Source organism: Anopheles moucheti, chromosome 3, assembly GCF_943734755.1.
Source record: "Anopheles moucheti chromosome 3, idAnoMoucSN_F20_07, whole genome shotgun sequence".
NCBI lineage: Eukaryota > Metazoa > Arthropoda > Insecta > Diptera > Culicidae > Anopheles > Anopheles moucheti.
In genome coordinates this window covers 62,361,086-62,382,838 of record NC_069141.1, presented here as the reverse complement: position 1 = coordinate 62,382,838, position 21,753 = coordinate 62,361,086, and the positions used below count along the sequence as shown (strand labels likewise).

At 42.7% G+C, this 21,753-nt stretch overlaps 2 protein-coding genes across 3 annotated transcripts; one reads left to right on the top strand and one right to left on the bottom strand.

Annotated features, from left to right (window-relative positions):
* Nucleotides 1–18,639: 18,639 nt before the first annotated feature.
* Nucleotides 18,640–19,706, bottom strand: LOC128304189 (signal recognition particle receptor subunit beta). The gene is made up of 4 exons (XM_053041349.1): nt 19,500–19,706; nt 19,132–19,441; nt 18,938–19,063; nt 18,640–18,861 (listed from the first exon to the last, which is right to left on the bottom strand). Exons 1-4 carry the CDS (start codon nt 19,603–19,605, stop codon nt 18,669–18,671), a joined length of 735 nt encoding a protein of 244 aa, XP_052897309.1. The 5' UTR covers nt 19,606–19,706; the 3' UTR covers nt 18,640–18,668.
* A 239-nt stretch (nt 19,707–19,945) lies between these two features.
* Nucleotides 19,946–21,670, top strand: LOC128303730 (vacuolar fusion protein CCZ1 homolog). Of its 2 annotated transcripts, XM_053040785.1 has the most exons (4): nt 19,946–20,001; nt 20,064–20,151; nt 20,213–20,310; nt 20,379–21,670. In XM_053040785.1, exons 2-4 carry the CDS (start codon nt 20,068–20,070, stop codon nt 21,541–21,543), a joined length of 1,347 nt encoding a protein of 448 aa, XP_052896745.1. In that variant the 5' UTR covers nt 19,946–20,001; nt 20,064–20,067; the 3' UTR covers nt 21,544–21,670. The 2 variants fall into 2 exon arrangements, with proteins under 2 accessions (XP_052896745.1, XP_052896746.1); XM_053040786.1 differs by having other exon boundaries at nt 19,962–20,151.
* The last annotated feature ends 83 nt before the right edge of the window (nt 21,671–21,753 follow it).

Genomic DNA, 21,753 nt, shown 5'->3' with positions numbered 1-21,753 from the left:
GTCCCTTACGGCTCATCTCATCTCAAGAATGGATCGGCATCATTAGCGTCAAACCGTTCCCTTTGGGCCCGGTTTTTCAGACCCGCTCGCTCGCAGAAGCGCTCGCTAGAAACCCACCAAACCCCTCCGGGGGCTGGGTTGGGTGATTAATGGAAGTCATATTATGCGCACGCCATTTCCGGCTTTACCGTGCACAACTGCAACTGCAGCTGCACGGTTTGTCGTCGCCCGAAATTGATGAGCCGCGAAGCGCTTTGCATAAATTACTTCATAAACCGGCAAACGCCCGGTTTGGCCGTGTTTACACACTTTGTTTGTTTGCAAAACCCCGCACGCTTAAGCGGCCCCGATTTGTTTAACCATCCGGACCTACCGCCGGCACCGTCAACGGCGAGGCCACCAAAGGGCAACCGGTTTGGGCTGGTAGAACGGTCGGCATCCTCCCCCCCTAGGGGGACACACTTGTGCTCCCGGGTGCGTACGCAACAAGCTAGCGACCGGCTGGGAAATTGAAGTTGATCCGAAGGCACGCGGGAAGGCACTTTATTCTGTTGATTTAACCTCCAGCAGTAGTCGCAGGCCGCACACGCAAACCGGCCCTTCCGTCTGGGTCCGTACGTTTAATTTGTGCACCAACGAGGAGTGAAGTCATTTGCATAATTGCAGTCGATTAATCATACTTAATAAAGAGGTTTTGGGCTGGTGGTTCCACGGGAGGACATGACACAGGGCAGGGTAGACACCTTTTGCACCTGAACTACAATTGTTTGTGGTTATTGTCTCGCCGCTATGATTTCTTGGTGGTGATCATACAACGGGGGTAGATAATCTGCAGCGAAGGACACTTCGAAACGAAGGAAAAGCGATGTGCTGAACAAGGACGTAGAGTGTATTTATCAATGTTTTAAAACTAAGAACTCTTGTTTCACTAAGTGAGGGCATTCGAGGCGAGTACCTGCCTACTTAATTACTTGCCTGCCAGGCTCTTCGTGGTATTGAGCTGCTGCAGGAGTCCACTAAACCGCACAAGGTGAAGAACCGTCGTCTGTCCTCAACGCCATCAAACCTTTTCAATTTGGACTTTCCTCACCTCCTCTGTACATGTGGATGACCTAAAAGGACTTTACGGGCTAGGTTGTCCGGTGTCATTCAGATGACGTGACCAGGCCTTCGGATCCTGGCGATAAAGAGTTCATTGTATCGTTCTTAGAACCCGATATTGAAGCAGCTCTTCCACTGTCTTCACCGACTAAGATGGTTTCGTCAGTTTTAGACAAAATCCATGTCTCTGAGGTCCATTGAACAAGGGCAAGTTAAGGACCCATATATTGAAGCAATAGAATCAATTCCTCACATCAATAATATTAAATTTTGTTGCGTTCCGAGCCACATTGAAATCACTGGAAATGAAATAGCAGACAAACTGGCAAACGAAGGTCGACTATCAACATATCGATGTACTTACTCCATATCTAGAAAAGACACTAGAAAGCAGGTAAAACATAATATTCTTTCATCTTGGCAGAGAAACTGGCAAAAAGATCAATCATGTTTGTTAAGATCCATTCCATTCCATCCTTCCCAACCCTGGGAAGACCTTAACAATAACAAGGACCAACAGGTGTTATCATGATCTCTACTCTCAAAATCACCCCCTCCATTCTGCCAATTTTGCGGTACCAAAATCACGGTCCGGCATCTGCTTATTGAATGTAACGGGTACGAAATTCAAAGAGATCAGGATTTTTGATCTGGATCTTCTAGATCTGGATTTTAATCTAGACACAGTTCTGTCACCTCACCCCACAGAACAGAGGAAACTTATAAGATTCCTGAAAAAAAACAAAACTATATAAACAAATATAACACCATATTCACAGTTATAATACAATAATAATTTTATATTTAATTTCAGAGAGGAATAAAAAATAAAAAACATTGGACGAATTTGACTATACCACTAGTCTGTCGCCTCTTAAATGGCAATAAGTTTGGGTTACCCTAACAACCCGGTTTTTCCCAAGGTGTAGATTCTACTATTTTTATATAGTATGCCACATCCTGGGTAATTAGGTTCGAGATTAATCAAAATTCTAAAACTTCACCTCTCGCACATGCTTTCCGTTTTCATTTTCAAACTTTTTTTCACTATAACGACCAGAGGCGAAAGAGACCCAGGAGGTTCAAAACCTCTTTAATAATTAACAACAATAACAACATGTCTCTGAGGCGTATGTGAGTGCTATAAAAGCTTATATATAGCTTTATATAGTATCAGCTTCGTTCGTCGCGATATATGTTTTGATTAGAGAAGTTTTCTCAGGCCTTAGAAAGCCTTTTTTATCAGTCAGAACTCTAGAGCTTATCTCATCATCAATGTTGTCGATGCTAATAGTTTGCTCAAGGTAGGAGAAATTTTGAACAAAATCAAAGGTGCATCTAATACATTTAACTGAATCTTGCTTTTTTGCGATATTTTGTATGAAATAACCTATTTCTTACAAATTACAACAATTTGTTTTAATCGAAACAGATCAAAATCGTTGTGCAATTTATTTGCATAATCCGTATTTACCAGGTATTGTGTATCGTTTCTAGTTTGTTTATTAAATTAAATTTAGCAGTAGCAAACAAAAATATTGAACCAACAGTTGGTTAACAAAATAAAACCCTATTTTTCATACATCTCCTTGTTTCTTCGAACCACCAGACAATGTTCTGCTTTGACCTGAATCACTTCCGACGACCGTGAAGATCAAACCACGATCGTAGAACGCATCATTGAATAAATTTTCAATTAACCACCAGCAGACAGCAATACTTTATTGAGCCCCCCCGAGTTGTCAGGCCCCCGTACCGCAGACGGACTTAGTTTGGTAACGTTTGGCGACCAGAACCCAGCTAATGATGGAAGCACGGACGGCGTCGATTCGTGGCACCCACGCGCTACGCCACACAGAATCCGACCGTCCGGCTGTGTGTGATCCTTTTTCGGCGCGACAGCACCCGGCACGGGTAAGGAAAGCATTCGGTTAATTAATGAATTAGTTGAAGTGAAAGTTTTATTGGCGTTCGCAGTTGCGTTGGCGCACACCGTGCATTAACACGCGGCGTTTGCACCTTGAGATTGAGATTGAGGTATGTCCAATGGACTGTCTGTCTGGACCGGTGCGATCGTTCGGCGCGATCGTGGCTGTGGTGCAATATGCATTCACAAAACACAAAAGCGCGGCTTCGAACCGGTCGGCTGACTTCGAGCCGTATTTGTTAATTGTAATGTCAACGGTGCAATAAAAATTAAACCATCGGTACCGTGCGACGGGTGATGTCATGCTGTGTTGATAGTGTGGTCTTGGTGGTGTCTTGCTTAATTATTCATCTTCGAGTACTGCTGAAAAGGCTACATATTAAATAAAATCTTCTATTTTTTTTTAGTAAATAAATTTATTTTAAAATGTTATAACATCTTTAGCTACTTTCATATTATATTGTCAAGTCGTTACTGAAAAGCTCGCTACTATTTTTTAAGAAAAAGATTATCATATTTACTGTCCAAACAAACTGTTTTTTTTTTTAAATACCGAACAAATTGTGCTTCTTCCTTTAGCGAGCTCGTCGCATACTCCCAGCATGTCCTCTAACGCTACTGTCATCGTTTGAAATGATCACAAAATGCGCATGATCGGAATCAATCGAACAGCATTGCAATGTGCCCACAAACGCTGAGCATCGTGCGACAACCTTAAGCTCCCATTGAATTTTACGATACCCATGTTCCGTCCAATCGTTTAAATCAATTTGTGCTCCCATTTAGCGCATCATTCCAACGTATTGTTTCAATGTTACAGAGCGAACGAGTTCGAAATTCATAACAAAAACAAAACAAATGCGCTTCACGAGGCGCACATGGTCGTATGAAGTTATGTTTGATTTTATAGCTAAACTTTTTGTGAATTATACCGCATCATAATTTGTGTCATCATTATCCATCGATATGGCCATAAATCGTCCAACGATCCTGTTATGATTTTAGCTTGTTAATAGCTCCACCAGGAACAAGTTTTAACGGGCGAAAGAAATGCCACCAAAAAAAAACGTTGTGCCAAGTAGATAATCGAAAGAAGAATAAAACATTCTCAACCTCCACCCCGAAATCAGTTCAAAGGATCGGGGGCTTGGGCAGGAAAGAAATATTTCTGACCTAGGTTGCAGCTGCTACAACCTGAAAGGACACGCCGCATGTCGCAAAGCGATGCTAAACGATTCACACGGTTTGCTGCTGGTGACGGTTCTACGTGAATTCTAAACCAAAAACGTGCAAAGATGCTTAGAAACGTGAGCGAAAGAAGAACCAAAAAATGAAGTCCGCCAAATGAAGCTGAACTAATGCAGACTAACAAAAACGATGATATTAAGTTTGTCGTTTCGGAGGATCGTATGCTTGCTGCAGAAACCCTGACGCTTGGTGGAATTCTGTTGCTTTTTGGGTGAAGACGTGCTGGAAGTCTCCAGTTGCGTATTTTAAAACACTGTAGGATAAATATATAACTTTTACTAACGTCCAAGCATATTTCAATACTCTCAAAATTGCCAAAAAATAAATATTGGATAAAATATTGTTATTTACCTGTTCTCACAATGTAATCGCTTAAACGGATTCCAGAAAATTAAAAAAACTAGTCTAATTAACAATTACATTCTTAGAAGAACAACTACTTCTCAGAATTATTGTTCTTTTGACTGATTCATTACAAAGAAATAGACCGAAAAACTCAATTACAAAAGACCTGAGCGGCTGAATAAGCGACAAACCCGACGACGCTTCAATTAAACCACATTTACACATTGCTAATCGCCTAGTTGATCAACTCAATTTGATTCCTCATCGACAAAATGCTTTCGGCCAGTCGCTCCAAAGCATGCGAACAAATATACATTTAATTACAGATCACTGACAAACGCTCGCATCGCTAACCGACGCCATCAGTCGGTTCTTTTCATGACATCAAGAACGCTCGTAACCATCACCTGGGAGTGTGCTGATGGGGCATGAATGGAAGAAACAATGTTCTTGCCCTATCGGCACGAACTGACACACGTAACCCCCGGTGTGATGGATCATCATCCTAGAATTCGAACTCACAGCTCCCTTCCGCACTGCAACACCCCCGGAACGGTTAGCCAGTACATCTATAATCAAGCATAACATAGTGCGTGCTTTCTCAAGACAAATGCTTCACTCCCCCATCAAAGCGGTCCAGCATTCCCGCAGTAAGACGCCATGCGCCCCCCGAGGAAGGATGGACCGCTTTCACAGATTTCGCGGCGCCCGAAGTCTTTCGGGCTTGCCGCTCATCCACGTTCGACAGCCTTGTCTTGGTGTAAGCGCCCGGTTTTGGCTCCGCATTGCGACCGACTGCCGCCAGTCGGTGAGCCGTTTATTAGACACACGTGTCTCGCTGATCGTGCGCGAGGCGGTACTCGAAAATCGTGACTGATAAATTCAATCAGGCTCTAATCGGTTCAACCGAACCAGTGGTGGCGGTGAGATGCCGGGTGCGCTTTTATTGAATAAGGGTCGTTTGTTCCGTGTGGGATAGATACACTTTTCTATGCGTTGGGGTAACTCCAAACCTACCCGCCTAGCTATCGAACAGTGGGATAAAGAGGCGACTTAAAAGGTCATTATAATTATTTTTTTAATTAATTATAAAGGTCATTAAAAATTATTTTATAATTTTTATAACGAAGATGGTTGCAATTTTTTAAATAATGTTAAGTAAAATTAATAATAATAATGAAACAAATTTAACAACTCCAACACCAAACTTCCCAATATCCCTACATCGAACCGTCGAAGCTAGATCAGCATGGAATGTCGAACCGAAACGCGATTACGTGAAGGCCACGAGCCACGACAGTCGGCTCCCTTAACCTCGGCCGTTCGCGCGAGCGGTACGCGAGATACCAATGCCGAAGTAAAACATAATAATAATAGTTGATGGTTATCAACAAATGATTTATAGGCGTCGGATTGCCACCGGTATGAAGATTGATGGGGCGAGCTGCAGTGCTTACCTTTCTCCACCGGGGAACGATGGGGTTAGGATCACACCGTCCGTATAGAGAAATCTATTTTCTATCGGTGGAGGTTGTAATTATGTGCCACTTTAAGGGGATGCTAGATTCATCGCGCTTGGTATGAATTTTGGGGATTTATTTTAGCTCAATGCTCAATGGAAAATTCTAAGTTATAAAAATAGGAATAGTTCAACCTGTACTATCTATTGTATTACGTTCCCAGCGATGAAAAGATACTGAAGAAATATTTTTCGGTGCAGTTTTCTTTATGATATGGAAATTACCTATTATTCGGTAAACTATTTCCTTTAACTCCTTGCAGGAAAAAAATACCTTCTTGAGCCACTTATCAAGCTTCCAAATATGGGAGCGTTACATTCAATGCGAACTCCTAACCTTCATGTGCTGTCAGAGACACCTTGACGGTAACACAAAATTTATTTTAATCCAACAAATTCGTAAGCTTCTGCCAATCGTCTAATGCATTCCTCCATCGTACCATCAGCACGAAACGGAACCCTGTAAATCATAACCACAACCTTTAACCACCCCGGGATCGCAATCGAATGGTTTCATTATTGATAAAAACGCTTCACTCGCGGAACGGACGTAACTAAAGCTTCGATAGCCAACAGTTGTTTTATTTTACAAATGCAACTCCGCATCGCGCTCTGCTATCTTATATTTGCATCGCCTGATAGGACCATCAAAATTAAGCCATCGTCCATCGGCTGATCCATCATGGGGTGGATGAGGTTGTGTTGAAAATAATTAATTACGACTCCAGTCCTCGTCAAACGTCACTGTGCGTTGTTACCGCCGATAAGGATCTATACATATTTATAATGGAAGTGTTAATTAAAAAAAACTACATATTAAATACCGAACGGAAGATACTTTTGATTTAAGGGAGTGGAAGACTATGGAGCACATTTTCTTACATTTATACCATACCCAAGACCTATGCTATGATAACTTTGAGCGTTATTTTATGTCCCAGATAATACCCGGCAGAGGAAAAACACCTTACCGCGTGGTAACACCCAACTTACTGCACACGCGCTTTTTGTTTTTATAACAACCGCGAACCGAATGCTCGGATTTGAAGAAAACTAAAATAAACACACCAAAAGTGTTTTGTTTCACTGGGGTAGCCCGATTAAACAGGCCCAAATAAAACCCACACCGCAACACTAACGTTAGAGGGCAAACCGGTCGCTCGGGTGCAGCTGCACATTCCCGGTTTTATTGTGGCGTTTCCATTTTTTTTGTTCTCTCTCTCTCGTGTTGCATCCTTTCGTACATGTCGAGCCACTTGCCAACGGTGACCAACGGTTGGTGTGAAGGGATTTTCTTGCGTACAAATGCGATGCATCTCCGGATTCTTCGGGACGGTGACTCAGAATGGCGCCGACCGTCAGACCGATCTTGTCACGATGCTCTAACGAACCGATCGAACAGTCCTGCATGAGTCACAAAGCTAGCGTCGAAGTCATAAACCACACCACGTATATTTGTATAAAGCAAACACATTAATTTAACTTTTTGATAAAATATATTAATTAAACATTCTGCAAAAATACATAACGGTAGAAGAACAGATGCAAGTTGTTCTTATTATTTGTCAAATTACTTCTTTAATTTAATATTTTTGTTTCTTTTTTAATTCTTTAAAATACTCTTTACTTTTTGCTTTAGTTTTGACTGATTAATAAGAATTTATTAAATTATAATAATGTTGTTCAAAATTTTATTGTGTTTAACAAGTTTAATAAAATTTTAAAAGATCAATAATGAAGTTGTATGTTTTGGGTGGGTTATTAAATATATTTCTTTTATTAATCGTCCGTTTGAATTAAAAAGAACGAAAACTAAGATATTTTTAAAATTTAAAATACAGAGCCAATATATAGTTTTTTTTACCTTACTGTACTTCTTTCCATAATTAACTTTTGGATTATTAAAACTTTTTTTTAAAGTAAGAATGAAATTACCAGTAAAATCAAAGTACTTCATCACGGTTCAACATGTACATTAAAAAAAACTTCAACATCTACACAAGAGATTATTTTTCCCAGTTTGGCAGATCACAACAGTAAAAACCCTCTCATACCGATCGAGCATATTAAGCTTACACTGTTGCATGTGTGTCATTTGCGATTTTTTGTTGTTGTCTGTTAAATATTTCGATCACCTAACATGGCAAAAACCAATTGACATCGATGAACAAGGATACTTCATGGCACGGTACGGCGACGTCGCTGTGCTTACGCTGAGCACAAAAGCCGCCCATTTATCGCAACACTTCGCCGCAATAACGATGCCCCGGAACAATGATTCAAGCCGAGCAGACCCCATCGGATCGCACTGAAGAGATCAAGATCCCGTCCGCCCAGCGCACCATCGGGCGATCTGAAATCAGGCTTGAAAGTGTGATGAAATTGATTTGCATGCTAGTAAAAATTTAATACGGATCAATAACGAGAACGACCGGGCGTGGGCCATACGTTTTACCCTTATATCGCATTCCCACCACGCTGCGATGTCGCCGCGTGTCTATGAACTGCGAACAAGAGGTTTAAAACCGATCGTGTGGCGAGGCAGCAGGGTAGCGTACAGTGCCACGGGGTGGAAAGACTAAATGTGAACCATTCGTGTGCAGCGACGATGACCGCGGGACAATGTAATGCACTCGATAATCGTCTTTGGGCTCGTTGCACCTTCTTGCACCGTCGCGTTAAACACCGCTGCAAACGGCAACGGAGACCGATACGTATAAAGTGCCCGTTTGGTACTTAAATTGTTTTGCACACAATTCATTGTTGGCTTCCGTATCGTAAAGTGCTTAAAGTAGTGATGGGTTGATTGCGTTTGCTTCGCGGGAAATGGCCACATGCATGACAATCTTTCCAGAGGCGTCGCATGGTAACCGTTTATTGGGTTGTATTTTATGCTCAAACCTTAAGCTGAGCTTCCAGAAATAAATAAATGTGTGATTATTTAAAAAATACTATTTTTATGATAAACTCGAACTCGAGATTCGAATTATTTCCTACGTCACCCAAATGTCACCCAATTGTTGAGCACGTCACCCACATATGGGTGACGCTCTTGTGTACCTAAAATAAAATAATCGTTTTATTATTTGATACGTAGCCAATAAAATAAGCGCCTTTGTGTAAATTAGAAATCAACATTAAAATTCTTATTATAAACTTCTAAATTATATTATTGTTTCATTTATTTGTTGATGACGGTGTACGCTATATTGTCAACGCCGTTGAGTTTTGTACAATTTTTAAAAAAAATTAATATACTATACCCAGGACATCTTCGGTTATAAACTTCTAAATATAAGTATTGAATTTTATAATAATAAATATTGTTTTATTACGTTTTTATTACGAATGCGAGAAATGTTGTACCATGTTCTTCTTTGGCATCTATTGCCGTTGTCAATGCGGGAGACTTGAGATTGACGAGAGCCGATCTCGAATGATCATTTAATGAAAATATTATATCTATATTATTGTATTGTTTAAGACCATCACAAGTAGATTTACAATCATTATCCCAAGCAGTTAATGCAAAATTTTATCGATGTGTAAATAAGGGTCATTGTAAATATTTATTTTATTAAACTCCCGTTTTTTTTTCTTTCGTTAGAACGGCCTGGCCGTATCGACATTAAACTCCCGTTAATTTTATTATTAATATTTTTATTTTATTCTTTTTAATAAATTTAAACTGACTTTATTAAACTTCCGAATAATTTATTTCGTGCTTTTTACAAATAACTACAGTGAAATTGTGGACAAACTAGAAATTCGTGCTAGGAGCCAAACGTGTTACAGTTACTTTATGTGTTACTTTTAGAGTTACGTGTTACATTTAAAAATATTCAACTATGCTTCTACTCCAGTATTCTACAAAATTTAAATCAAAAATCGATTTTTGTGTTAATTAAATTTATTCATCAACAGCATTATGCTGCTGAAGATTCCTTAATTTGAAACCACTAATAAAAGTTCCGTTAGCTTTCAGAGTTTAAATAAAAGCATACTTTACACCAAAACAAGGACATCCAGCTACATGATTAAGCTCATCAAACCGCCCCATTTCCAATGGCTCGATGTTTATCTTACGCTGTTCTTCCCTTTTAATCTAAAATCTGTCCAATTCGTATCCCAAAGCCTTAGAATATCTCTACCCCAGACACAGAAGGCACAGAAAATGGGTATTCCTTTTCGTCTTCTTTCCATCACCTTCTATTTGTTTATCTTTCCCTCAGGCGTTCCCAATAGACACCTTCACAGTGCAAACAATATACGCTGGTGCGATGCTGGTAGCATCCGCGTCTTGTGCAACCCGTCCAAATCAAATAAATGCTCTTACATGCATGTGAAATATAATCACACATCATGACGGGCGGCCTGCATGTGAGGGAAAAAAACCCATCTACGGACCAAACAACGACAACGAAAAAGGATCGAGTTTAAACACACGCACGGACGTTCGCTTTTGTGCGCTACGAAACGAACACGAGTTTATGAAAATTAACGCCACGCTAGAGCGAACTGCGTTTGTTCCCGCCCGTTTGGAAGCCGCAGAATAAAGAATGGAGGAAGAGTCGACCAAATCAGTGCGCGCGATCTACGGGTCAGAGCTGCCGGTGAGGTCGGTCGAGATGGGTAACTTGCGCACAGCGTCGAACGACATCTTGGAACCGGTACGATGATACGGGATGGGCGCGGGCCCGAAGAACAGCACCGACTGTACAAAGAATAAGACCTTCACAACCTACGGCATCCCGTCCAACAGACGGTATACCCACTTCAAAGCAGTGAACAGAAGATAAAAAAAAAACGAACGATCCACACCGATCACGATCGTAACCTCCGGGAGGACCCCTGCCGAGTCGCTGCAGCCTCCGGTAGGAGAGCTACAAAAGGCCCCGGGGGAGGCGCACGGAAGAAAACAAATTCATGTGTCGCGTGGCGTGGGAACGAAACATGCCCTTCGTACGGATCGGGCACCTTCGCGTGCAAACCCAGACCGTGGATGCGCCGTACGATCCGGTTCACAGCGTTTTGCGTCTAGCGTACGTTCGCGCCGAACGGATCTTCGGGCCAGCACACGCGTGCAATCACTCCAGTGGTCTGTGTACGCCGGGAACGGGCTACGGACACGCTCCCGATGGCTGGAGACGAACGTGGGGTGTCATAATTTAAATAACAACCAAACCATCAACCGAGTGGACCCCGCGTTGTCGATCACGATGACGACCAAACCCCGCAAGGCTCACCACACCAAGCTGCCCCAGTGCTCCGGGGGTGAATCCCGAATGCTTCCGGCAGACTCCAAGAATCTTCAACGCCAATATTCGAGCGCCAGGTTTTCGTTTCGAGTCGGCTGTTGGAGTCGGCCGATCCGTATATCCGTAGATGGTGCCGGGATCATGCACGCACAGCCACGTCTTTCCAGCGCTGGCTGGCTGCCGCTGTAAATCTCTTATTTATTTATTCGATTTATTTTATTTCCCGGATCAAAACCAACGCAATACATCGTGAGTCCAAAAAAGGGCAAGCCTTTCCGGATTCTTTTTTTTCTGCGGAGGAGTTCGCTGACGGTGCTCTTGCTCCAACGGAAACTGGGAACTGTTGGTCCGATTACGACGATCTTCATTTGTGGTGATCTGCCAATATCTTACTGTGAAATTGTTCTGCACTGGACGAAAATCATTGAAGGATCGCCCTGATTCTTTAGTTAAGCGCAACAAGACAGGACAACTAACGTACTTAGTTGGTGTCCTCATATACTGACATTGATGCATGGCTCTAATCGCTACATACGTATTAGTCAGGATCAATTACAGTAATTTCCTTTTATATTAATAACGTTCTATATCGTTCACCTTTATAATATCGTTTATATTTAGATTCAGGAATCCAATACTTATTTTCGCGTTGCGAAGCACTTGCATAATTGAGTTTTCGGGGTTTAATTCGACAATTAAAGTAAATTTTTACCAAAAGTATTTTATTATAATAGTAACATGTAACGGATTTTTGAAATTAATTGATATTTGACTAATAAAAACGTCAATTCCAAGTCAACTGTCAAAATTTGAGTTTCACGTATCTCGAATTAACGTTACTCGAGTGTCGCGTAACTTGGGTAATGACTGTATACGCCATGTTTGCTTACTGTATTTTCGAGCGTGATTTGGAAAACGCCTCAAAGTATGCAATCTGAACTACAAATATCACTCTACCCAGCTTTTAGCGGAAAAGATGAATTTCGAAACGGATTATTCTTCGACTATCAATTTAATATTCAAATGTACATTCACCATGGCACATTTCCATGAGTTTCCACCAAGTAAACGAGTTTTAATAATGCGATATCAATTTTGCAGTAAAAATATTACAAAATTTCTCTAATTTACCTTACGTTAGTAGTTATGGGCATTATGCTTAACCCTGATGATATGTTAGTCCTTTCATAAAATTAAACAATAAATCCTAACCGCAAACCCAACGGCATGAGCAACAACACCAGTACGCCGTACAGACGCTGGTGCTGCTGGTTTTATCTCCAAACACGGCCACAGCGGCGCCGGAAGCCGTAAAAACGCACAGGCAGGCTCGCTCCTTTAATTTTCATTAATGAATTCCTAACACCATTTTAATGAGCCATACCGCCGTACGGCAGCACGTGATGATCGCTTTCCTCGCGCCGTTCGCAGCTTGCCAGGTGCCCGTAAGTTAATGTGTGTAGTACAGAATTCAATTAAAGCTCTTTACATGGCAAGCGGGTCTCTTTACATGGTTCTCGCGCAGACTGTGGCTTTACCCTGCCGTCCCACCAAACAGTGTTCATTCATGTTCATGTTTGAAAGGTGTTTTGGTAGCACGGTTCGTACTTCTCGGTGCTGTGATATTCTGAGAACGGAAATTGGAAGCAAAAAAATATATAAAAAAAAGTTAAGCAAGGGAGTACTTGTAGCACCTGGAAGTGCGTCCGGCGCGCTGTAACCGGATGGTCATAAAGGCAGTCTCAGGGTAGGCGACCACACTGCCGAAAATCGTAACAAACCGCACGCACTGTAAAGTGTCTATCTTTCCGGCTAAAAAACCTCAAGCTTTATCGCTTTTCTCCATAAAATTGCTTTCGGTGGTTAGCTTTTACCCCCCAAAACCAACACATCCCGGGAGTCACACGTACCTCGCGCGACGCATCAGTGGGTGGGAACGTTTAATGATTTCATGGCAGTTTTAATGGCGCCTGGGTAAGATTTTATTAAACCAGTTGTTTTTGGATGCGGCACTCATGTGCTGCATGAAAATCAATTACCCAAAAAACGAAACATCCGTCAAGTCGGGCAAGATCCTTTCTGGGAAAGATTTTTAGAACCATTGCCAGCTTTAGGATTGCTGGAAGGGTTTGGGTCCGTTGGGAAAACAATCTGGTAGTAAACCTTTCTCGGTTGCATCTTGTTGCAGCGTTAAACTGCTCGAATATCAATGAGTGTACTCTATCAATCCATCCATCGTCCTCGTTCGAATCTCCGTCTCTCCATACTGAAGGAATCTTCAAGTTTAACCCAAAAATAACTTCCCCAGCCTGCTTAGCAATTCAATGGCCGCAAAAGGTATCTGATCTGTTAGTTTCGCGTTTCGTACCACAACAACGCGCACCAATCGCTATGATATATTTCTTAATCAAGCGCCCCGGGGCTGACCCATCATCATTTGGGCTGCTGCTGACGCTTTACTAATGATGCGCGGCATACGAAGGATCGCTTCCCTTTTTTTGTCATTTTCGTCCCGCCACATCGGAATTGGATCGAATTTATTTATGACACTTTTTGCCGCCGTACGTCAACGGAATGGTTCGAGATGAAAAGCTAACTCCCGCTTCCCGGCAACGGCCAAACGAAAGGAGTTGGTTGGACCTTTTTCGAACTGACGGCTGACGCCAAACCTCATCCCATAAGCGAAACGCATGCTACGCTTTCGGCATCGGCATTGACAAGCTTCCGGTTTACGGGAAGCTCTAAAGCCAACAATTTATGTTGTCCGAAAAGCGTGTCTGGCCGTCACTGTGTGGTTCGGCCGAAGCCGTCGCACAAATGCCGTGGGAAAATCCGTCATAAACGAGGTGGGATTATAAATTTCGTATCTCTTCTCCGCACGCTCCGTGCTCGGGTGTACGGCTGCCGGACGAAGAAGCATTGGTCCGGAACGTGTTCCAACTCCTATGTCAACGATCGGGCATTTAATTTCTTTGGAAAAAATCGTTTAAAAACGATGTTGGTTCAAAAAAGAAGATGTCACATGTCTAGGTCTTCGACTTGGAACAGATTGTTTGTGTTAATAAATTATTTAATTTATATAATATTTTTATCAAATTTATGAACTCGTATAGTACTACAACAAGAAATTACCACTAGCAATTTAATTTCCAAGAATTCTTCATATGATGAAGGATATAATGAGATAATATTGTTGTATATTATTGATTTTACTAATTATAACATTAATGCTGTCCAGTACAGCCCTTCCATTGTGTGCTTTTGACTAACTACACCCTAATTGTGGCCCTGCTCAGAACAAAGTACTCCACATTCTCAGAGCTTATCCTCGGAAGTACGGTCCACCGGCGTATCAACTCAGCTCATTTAAAAAATTAACTGAGAAGACAAACGTATCCAGGTGTTTACGATGGTGCACTCTGCGGTCAGGTTAAGAATTAAGCCATTCTTCACTCTATTCCAACTCTTACGTTATACCCCCCTTCAGACAAGAATGCCTTGGTAATTGCCATCGCTACAAATTAGAACTATCGCTGGTGATTGTTTGACGCTCCCTTTTTGGGAGTTTTGCCTTTTAATGACAGGCCAGACGTGAAGGTTATATCCCATTGCCGGAGGCCACAATTCGGCGTAAGGTTAAGTGCGTATTCTCCCCTCCTTTTTGAGGGCAGAAGGTGAGCGATCGTGTCACAAACATAACACTCAAAGCTGGAGCTTCATTGTTCCTGGTTTTTGCGGCTCTCGCCCTGGAGCCAATAAACAGTATCATCAGTGTACGAAGCCTTGAAACAAATCACTACTAATTAGCCATCCTGCAAGAGAGAACCCCGCACTATCCTACCATATCTGCCCAACCCTCCGTGGGGTCAATCCCTACAGAACCCCTGATATCCCTGTGCGGCCAATTGCAAAAATCAACATCTCGGGGAAACGCTCCCGTTGGGCATTTCGAGGCAGCGGAAAGGTGACATCCGCTGGACCGTTGGGGACAGGCTCGCAGGCGTCTAACGCAAGCCGGCATCCTGCAGGCCTGTGAAACGACACCATTGACAGCAATTATCATTACGCAGCAAATACGAAATAACTAGAATTATTCAATAATTTTCTGCCGCACATCGCACTCTGTACTCTGCGCTGGGCCTCAACTTAAAGGCTAAAAAATGAGCGCAAAACCTCCGTCTTCGGAAGAACCAGAACCGAAAAGATTCGTCATACTAGGCAGTCAGACACTCAGTTTGCGCCCCAAAATTCCTGGCTGCAGCTGTTGACAGGCGTCTTCACCGTACCGGCCCGACCATTTTGCGGGCCGACCGCAAACAATCAAATTAAATGGGCACATGCCCGTCGGGCCGAACCACGGGGTAATGAAGAAGCTGCCGAACATTAAGCTTAAGCTTAAGAACATTCCACTGTTTCCCGTGCAAACCCGTCCGTCGCGTTTGCGCGTCCACCGCGTCCACCAGCAGCAAAAAAAAAGCGTATGGGATGCTGTCCATGTCCGGTGCTGGCAACTTCGCGCGTAAGAACAGCGGTTGCTAAACGACTGCCGGCATATCGCATGGCGGGCGAACCATTAGGTACACACCGAGCCGGTGCATTTGCTTCTGGGGATGTTGCTTTCCATCACAACGGTGCCACAACGGAGCAGCACCCTGCGGGCTAATCTGCTTACCAAACAAAACCCCCCAAAGAAAGAGTGGGGGGCCCCACTTAGCCCTCGAGGGGTAGCAACTAAACAAGAGCATCCAGAACGCATGCAATATACGGCGCGTTTTATTCTTTTTCTGCCGAATTCAGCTGCAGTTAGAAGTGGGTTGGAATGAGGTTTGGCTCGCGAAATTCGTGATGCTGAAATTACGCACTGGCCATAAGGATTCCGATGTCAGAACGCTAAACAATCGGACGCGCTTAGTTGTGGCCAATTAATAATGAGCGAAAGATCGTTTCTGCCGATTCGCTGCAGGGGAGGATGATGCATCGGTTGGCTAAATTATGGTGGCGTTATGCCGACACTCGTACAATGTGTTGTTCTTTGCCTCTCTGAAGGGGACTATGCTTATGGTCATGCAATGTCCGGGGATATCTATTCCTTACAATAAAAATTTCAAAAACGACTGCTCTACTTATGGGTATACACATAATCGAGTCGTGATTTGAACCCATACCGGGTGCGTTGTTGAGTCACGTACTAACGACTCTGCTTATGAGTCGATCAAACTTACATATCTTCGGCTATATAAGACGCCTTAAGGATTGGAGTGAAGATTACTGCATAGTACAGGAGTTTTCCTAACTTGGCATGGTCGTAAGATTGGAAAGCATTCAAATCTGCAGAATGTATTGTTTGGGGGAATAGCACAGAAACTCCTAGGTCTAGAAGTCAATGCAATGATTGGGACTCCTGATGAGAAACTCGGACGTATGCTCTACCACAAAAAATGTTGCTCCCCGACCTGATTGGCATAAGGCGCTAAGGAGTTCATTGAGTTGGTTGGTGAAATCTAGCAGCGTTGCAGATAGTGTTTGTTTTACCAAACTCTTAATTAATAACTAAGCTTGTTCTGGGTGAAGGGTGACCATTACAATATCAAACTAGGAAATTTAGGATTGCTATCCATAAGAATATTGACATTAAGCATCATAAAATGATAAGTTCCACAAACTTCTTTGCAACCTTTGATGTTTGATGTTAAAATAAAGCATAACATATCATTAGCCGATGAAACTGCTGTTGATTCTCGCCTGATCAGATAGATAACTAACGGGATCGAGCACGAATCGAACGATATGGATTATCATTATCATAAGAGCACGCTTCGATCACGATGCCCGTGGATTACCGTTAGAGATGTTTAGGAGAAAAAAATTACAGAAAAAACGACCACAAACACTACCACAAAAAGCGAAAGTAAACGCTCTCCACATTAGGGAAGATTGTAGCAAAAACGGAACGACTAAACCTTCCAAGAAAAGGTGGCACCGGTCTCCGGAGACTTATTGAAATTCAAATTTCCTCAAGACTATTAAAAAAATCTCGCCCAATTTTAGACAACACACTTCGCGGCGCTTTCCATCGATCCCGTTTTGTGTGCGTGTTTTTATGCTTGTTCTCTGAGTCCTTTTGCCTCTTTCACTTTCCGTACGAGCGAGCGCCGCATCCTTACTCTTATCGAATGCGTGTTGACCGGGACGATCAAGACGATTGAAGAATTTTAATCTTCCTATTCGAATCACGCTACGGAAACGACCCATCCTTCCCGGATGATTCGTACGCAGCGAACGATGCAATAAAAACGGATCGTGTGCCTCGGATGATGGACTTTCGCTTCGTTCCTTTACCTTACCGTTCAACCGAGGTGATCGTGATGATACTACCACCGGCTGGCTACCTTTGGCTGGTGGGTTAATCTACTCGTATTACCACGATGGATGGCTCTTGTGCGGATATTTATGAGGTCGACACTGAAATGACTGAACTCTCCCGTAGTCTTTCGTAGATCGCACTCTCCGTCGAATCTCTTCGAATCAAGGCGATATTTCACGGAAAACACATTCATATGAGCACACTTGGACCGTGTAATGGGCACCTCCTTCTATGCAGTGGTTCCTATTTAGCTAAATCAATATCAAAACCATGATAAATGACAAAATCATGATTAAAATTTACATAGAACTATGCATTTCACCTTAAAATGAAAACGTGCTGAAGGAGGAAAGCACAATTGTGTAAAGGAAATGTGTTCATCGAGTATTAATTCTGTGTCATGCGGCATGCATACTTTTAGGCGTATACAGAAAATAAAGTACGCAGCCAATTTTGCTACAACGATAAGCAGCCTTTTCTTCATTAAAATTAAACGCACGAAGAAATTGGACAAATGAGCATATTTTATATAAAAAAAGCTAATTTAATCTATTTTAGATAAAATTTGATTTAAGTCCTCAAATGTTTCTAACGAATATGTAATGAAAATGACTTGGAAACACGTTTCACATTGTCCCAATTTCTATTTCAGCTAGTGTAAATGTTTTGTCCGATTGTTCCCTCATTCGATTCACCGGTATGCATGTTGAATTATACATTTCTTACCAAGAAACATAAATTATACATCACCATGAAGCTTTTGCACACAATCCAATTGTTTAATACCGATGTTATTATGGAAACAGTTTTATTACGTACGGATTGAAACACATAAAACTAAATGATGAGAAACGGGGACGATATGAACAGCGCAAGAGTGTGCCTTCTGCGTGCGTGGTGGTACACTCACAGCGCTTCCAGGAATGTTGTCAGTCCTTCGAATTGTTCATCCTTTGCCGAGCACGGAACGAAGCGTATCCTTTGTCCGAGCTGCTCAAACTCAAAATCCACACCGGCCGATTTCCCTAAAAATGTATCCGACGACGCACTGTTATCGACCGATTGCAGTTGACTTCGTCTGGTCTGGCGTACAATATTGCTGGAATAAGCAAATAAAACAATTTGACAAACATTCAACTAACAGCAACGTGGATTAACAAGCCTGTATGACATACATTTCCTTTTCCAGCATACTTTTGATGGCAGTTTCGCTTTTGGCCAACGTTTCATCCTGCTTGTTACACAGCACTACAACTGGAATTTTGGTGGTGGCCTTGTCTGCTAAAATTGTGTACAGGAAGCTGCAAAGGAAACGAGCAACGCTCATTACTTATCAAATTTCTGCTTCATTCGAGAAATATGTACTTACTCAGCAACATCTCGGATGTCTTTCTGAACCGAAACACTATCGATCATGTACACGATTGCCTTGGCCATGTTTTTGTACTCATCGAAGAACTTTCCGCGCAATCGTTCATGCCCGGGCACATCGACCACCTTCAGTTCGCGACCCTTTTCCGTCTGGAAGATTCCCACATTCTCCTTGATCGACGTGTACGTTTCGCGACCTCCTCCAAGACACAAGTGGGTAAACAGGAACGTTTTGCCGGAATCGCACAGACCGGTGAACAATACCGCCGATCGCACGGTCTTCTTGCGCTTCCAAAGGAACAGAACCACTGCAACGATTGAAGTGAATTAGCGAAAGTGGATGGCATGTTTGGTGCATATTCTTACCAAATGTTAGGAGGATTACTGCTAGCGCGATCAGTACCGGCGTATAGTCTAGCTCTGCCAGCTTAATCGAAGCACGAGCCGACGATTTACGGTTGATTTTCTCCATCTTTTCCCTGTGCGAGTTGTTCTGTGCAGCTTCCGCTAAAAACAGAAACAGAAAGCCACAATTTATTCCGACAGTTGACAGTTTACGCTAACGTCATCTATTCGTGGCTCGGGGTGAACTGCGATTGGTTCAATAAAACACAAAATGAAATTATTATATATTTTTAAATTTGCGATAATTTATCGCTATTATTTTCTTGATAATTCGTTTGGTTCTATAACTTAAAACTAGAAACAAAGAAACATAAATCATTGATTATTGTATGAACCCATGTTCGATGCGCGTGTTATCAGGAGAATGTAAACAAACGAACTGTCACCGGTGGTTGTCGAGAAAGACCAGAGAGAACAGAAAATAAACACAGAACAACAATCAACGCAATTTGTGCTGGAAAAGTGCGTAAAAATTGGATGAAAGATTAAATTTTCACCTCAAGCTCTAACTCTTCGTTTTCCCAGCAAGATGACTACTCCCGTTCTTACGGCAGAACTTTCTCTGAGAAGCTTTTACATTTTTAACTCAGCGTTTGGGCCTAAGGAGGGCGAGGTAAGTTTGTGATAAATCCGAACAATTGCTTCAGTTTTTAACGCGTCTGTTACGTTTTCAGGAAGAGAAGAAGGTGTTGTTTTATCATCCACATGATACCGACATAGATACCAAAATAAAGGACGTTGGTTTAAGTGAAGCTATCATCAAATTTAGCAAGTGAGTAAGAACTGGGAACTTCTCGAATCGCAATGGTGCATAATACGATCATTCCTCGTTAACCCCAGCACATTCACCAAAGATGACAGCGTACAGACGATGCATACGCAGAAGACTTGCCAATTTTACTACCAGCCCGAATCCGGCTACTGGATGATCATGACGCTGAACGTTCCGTTCGATCGCAAGACGCGCGACACGGGTGACTACAACGAGTACCACGGGGATACGATACACGACACAATCTATCAATCGGTACTGCGCCAATCCTACCGAATGTTTCGCATGTTTCACGGCACGTTCCTAGACAATCTGCAACCGAACGAAGAGCTGGATGCACAGGCCAACCTGATTGGCAAACTGGAAGCCTTCTATCAGAGCTACATACTGCACCTGCAGATGAAGAAGTGTGACGTCGTGGATGCGTTCGGTAGCGTACAGTATCTGCCTCTAAATCAACTGCTCTTTCTGCGGGTGCAGAATTTTATCAATATGATCGAGGCCACATTTGTGCCGATCAAACATTGTATTTTCCTGTACAGCGATCAAGTCGTATGGAGCGGTATTAACCCGACCGATCTGTACACACTGTACGAGTACTTCCACAGTCCCATGTTCGATCATCTGTCCCAATCAAAGCAAACGCGCCCAGCTTACGTGACCGAGAAAGGCAAAATCAAACGCTACACACTGATGGTGTGCCGTAAGGTACAGAACATTTCCCTGTGCCTGTTGCTCGATGACAGTGCGGTTGAGAACGAGCAGTCGCTCTATTTGGAACTGAATGCGGTCGTTAATCCGCAGCTAACGAGCATTTCCTCGGACATTAGTCAGCATCTGCAGAGTAGTGGTGAATCGAGCTACAGTTTCGGATGCGCCGGAGGCAAGGACGATTCGGCAACGGCACCAAAGTTTATATTTTTCAACGAGCTTAACCTGCAACATCGTGGTACGGTGCGGTTGGGTCAGATGCAGTACCAATCGGTCAATGGCAGTGGGCTTCCGAACGATGTGATGAACCTGATCGTCGACCTTTTGGATGACGTTCGCAGCAATCGATCAAACGTGATGGATGAGACGATCGTGAAAACGCACGACGATTATTGGATAGTGAAGCGCAGCTGCAACTCGCGGCACGTGTTCATCATCCTCAACAAGAGCTCCACCCTGATCGACGTGACCGAGGAGACGAAGAAAATATTAGACCAGCACGTGAAGGGTATCTTTTTCTAGTGTCGCAAGTGTTCTTTCAAGCAGCATACTCGTATTCCAGTCTTTCCGATTAGTCCACCCTGTACTGCATCAAATGCAGACCGAGTTGTTTAATTCCATTCGTTGCAAAGACGCGAAATATATAAGAATCGGCAAATAAAACAAACCTTCACACGAAGCTCTCTTCCTTAACGTCCGACACTTTACCGAATTGAAAGAAAAGTAGCGAAA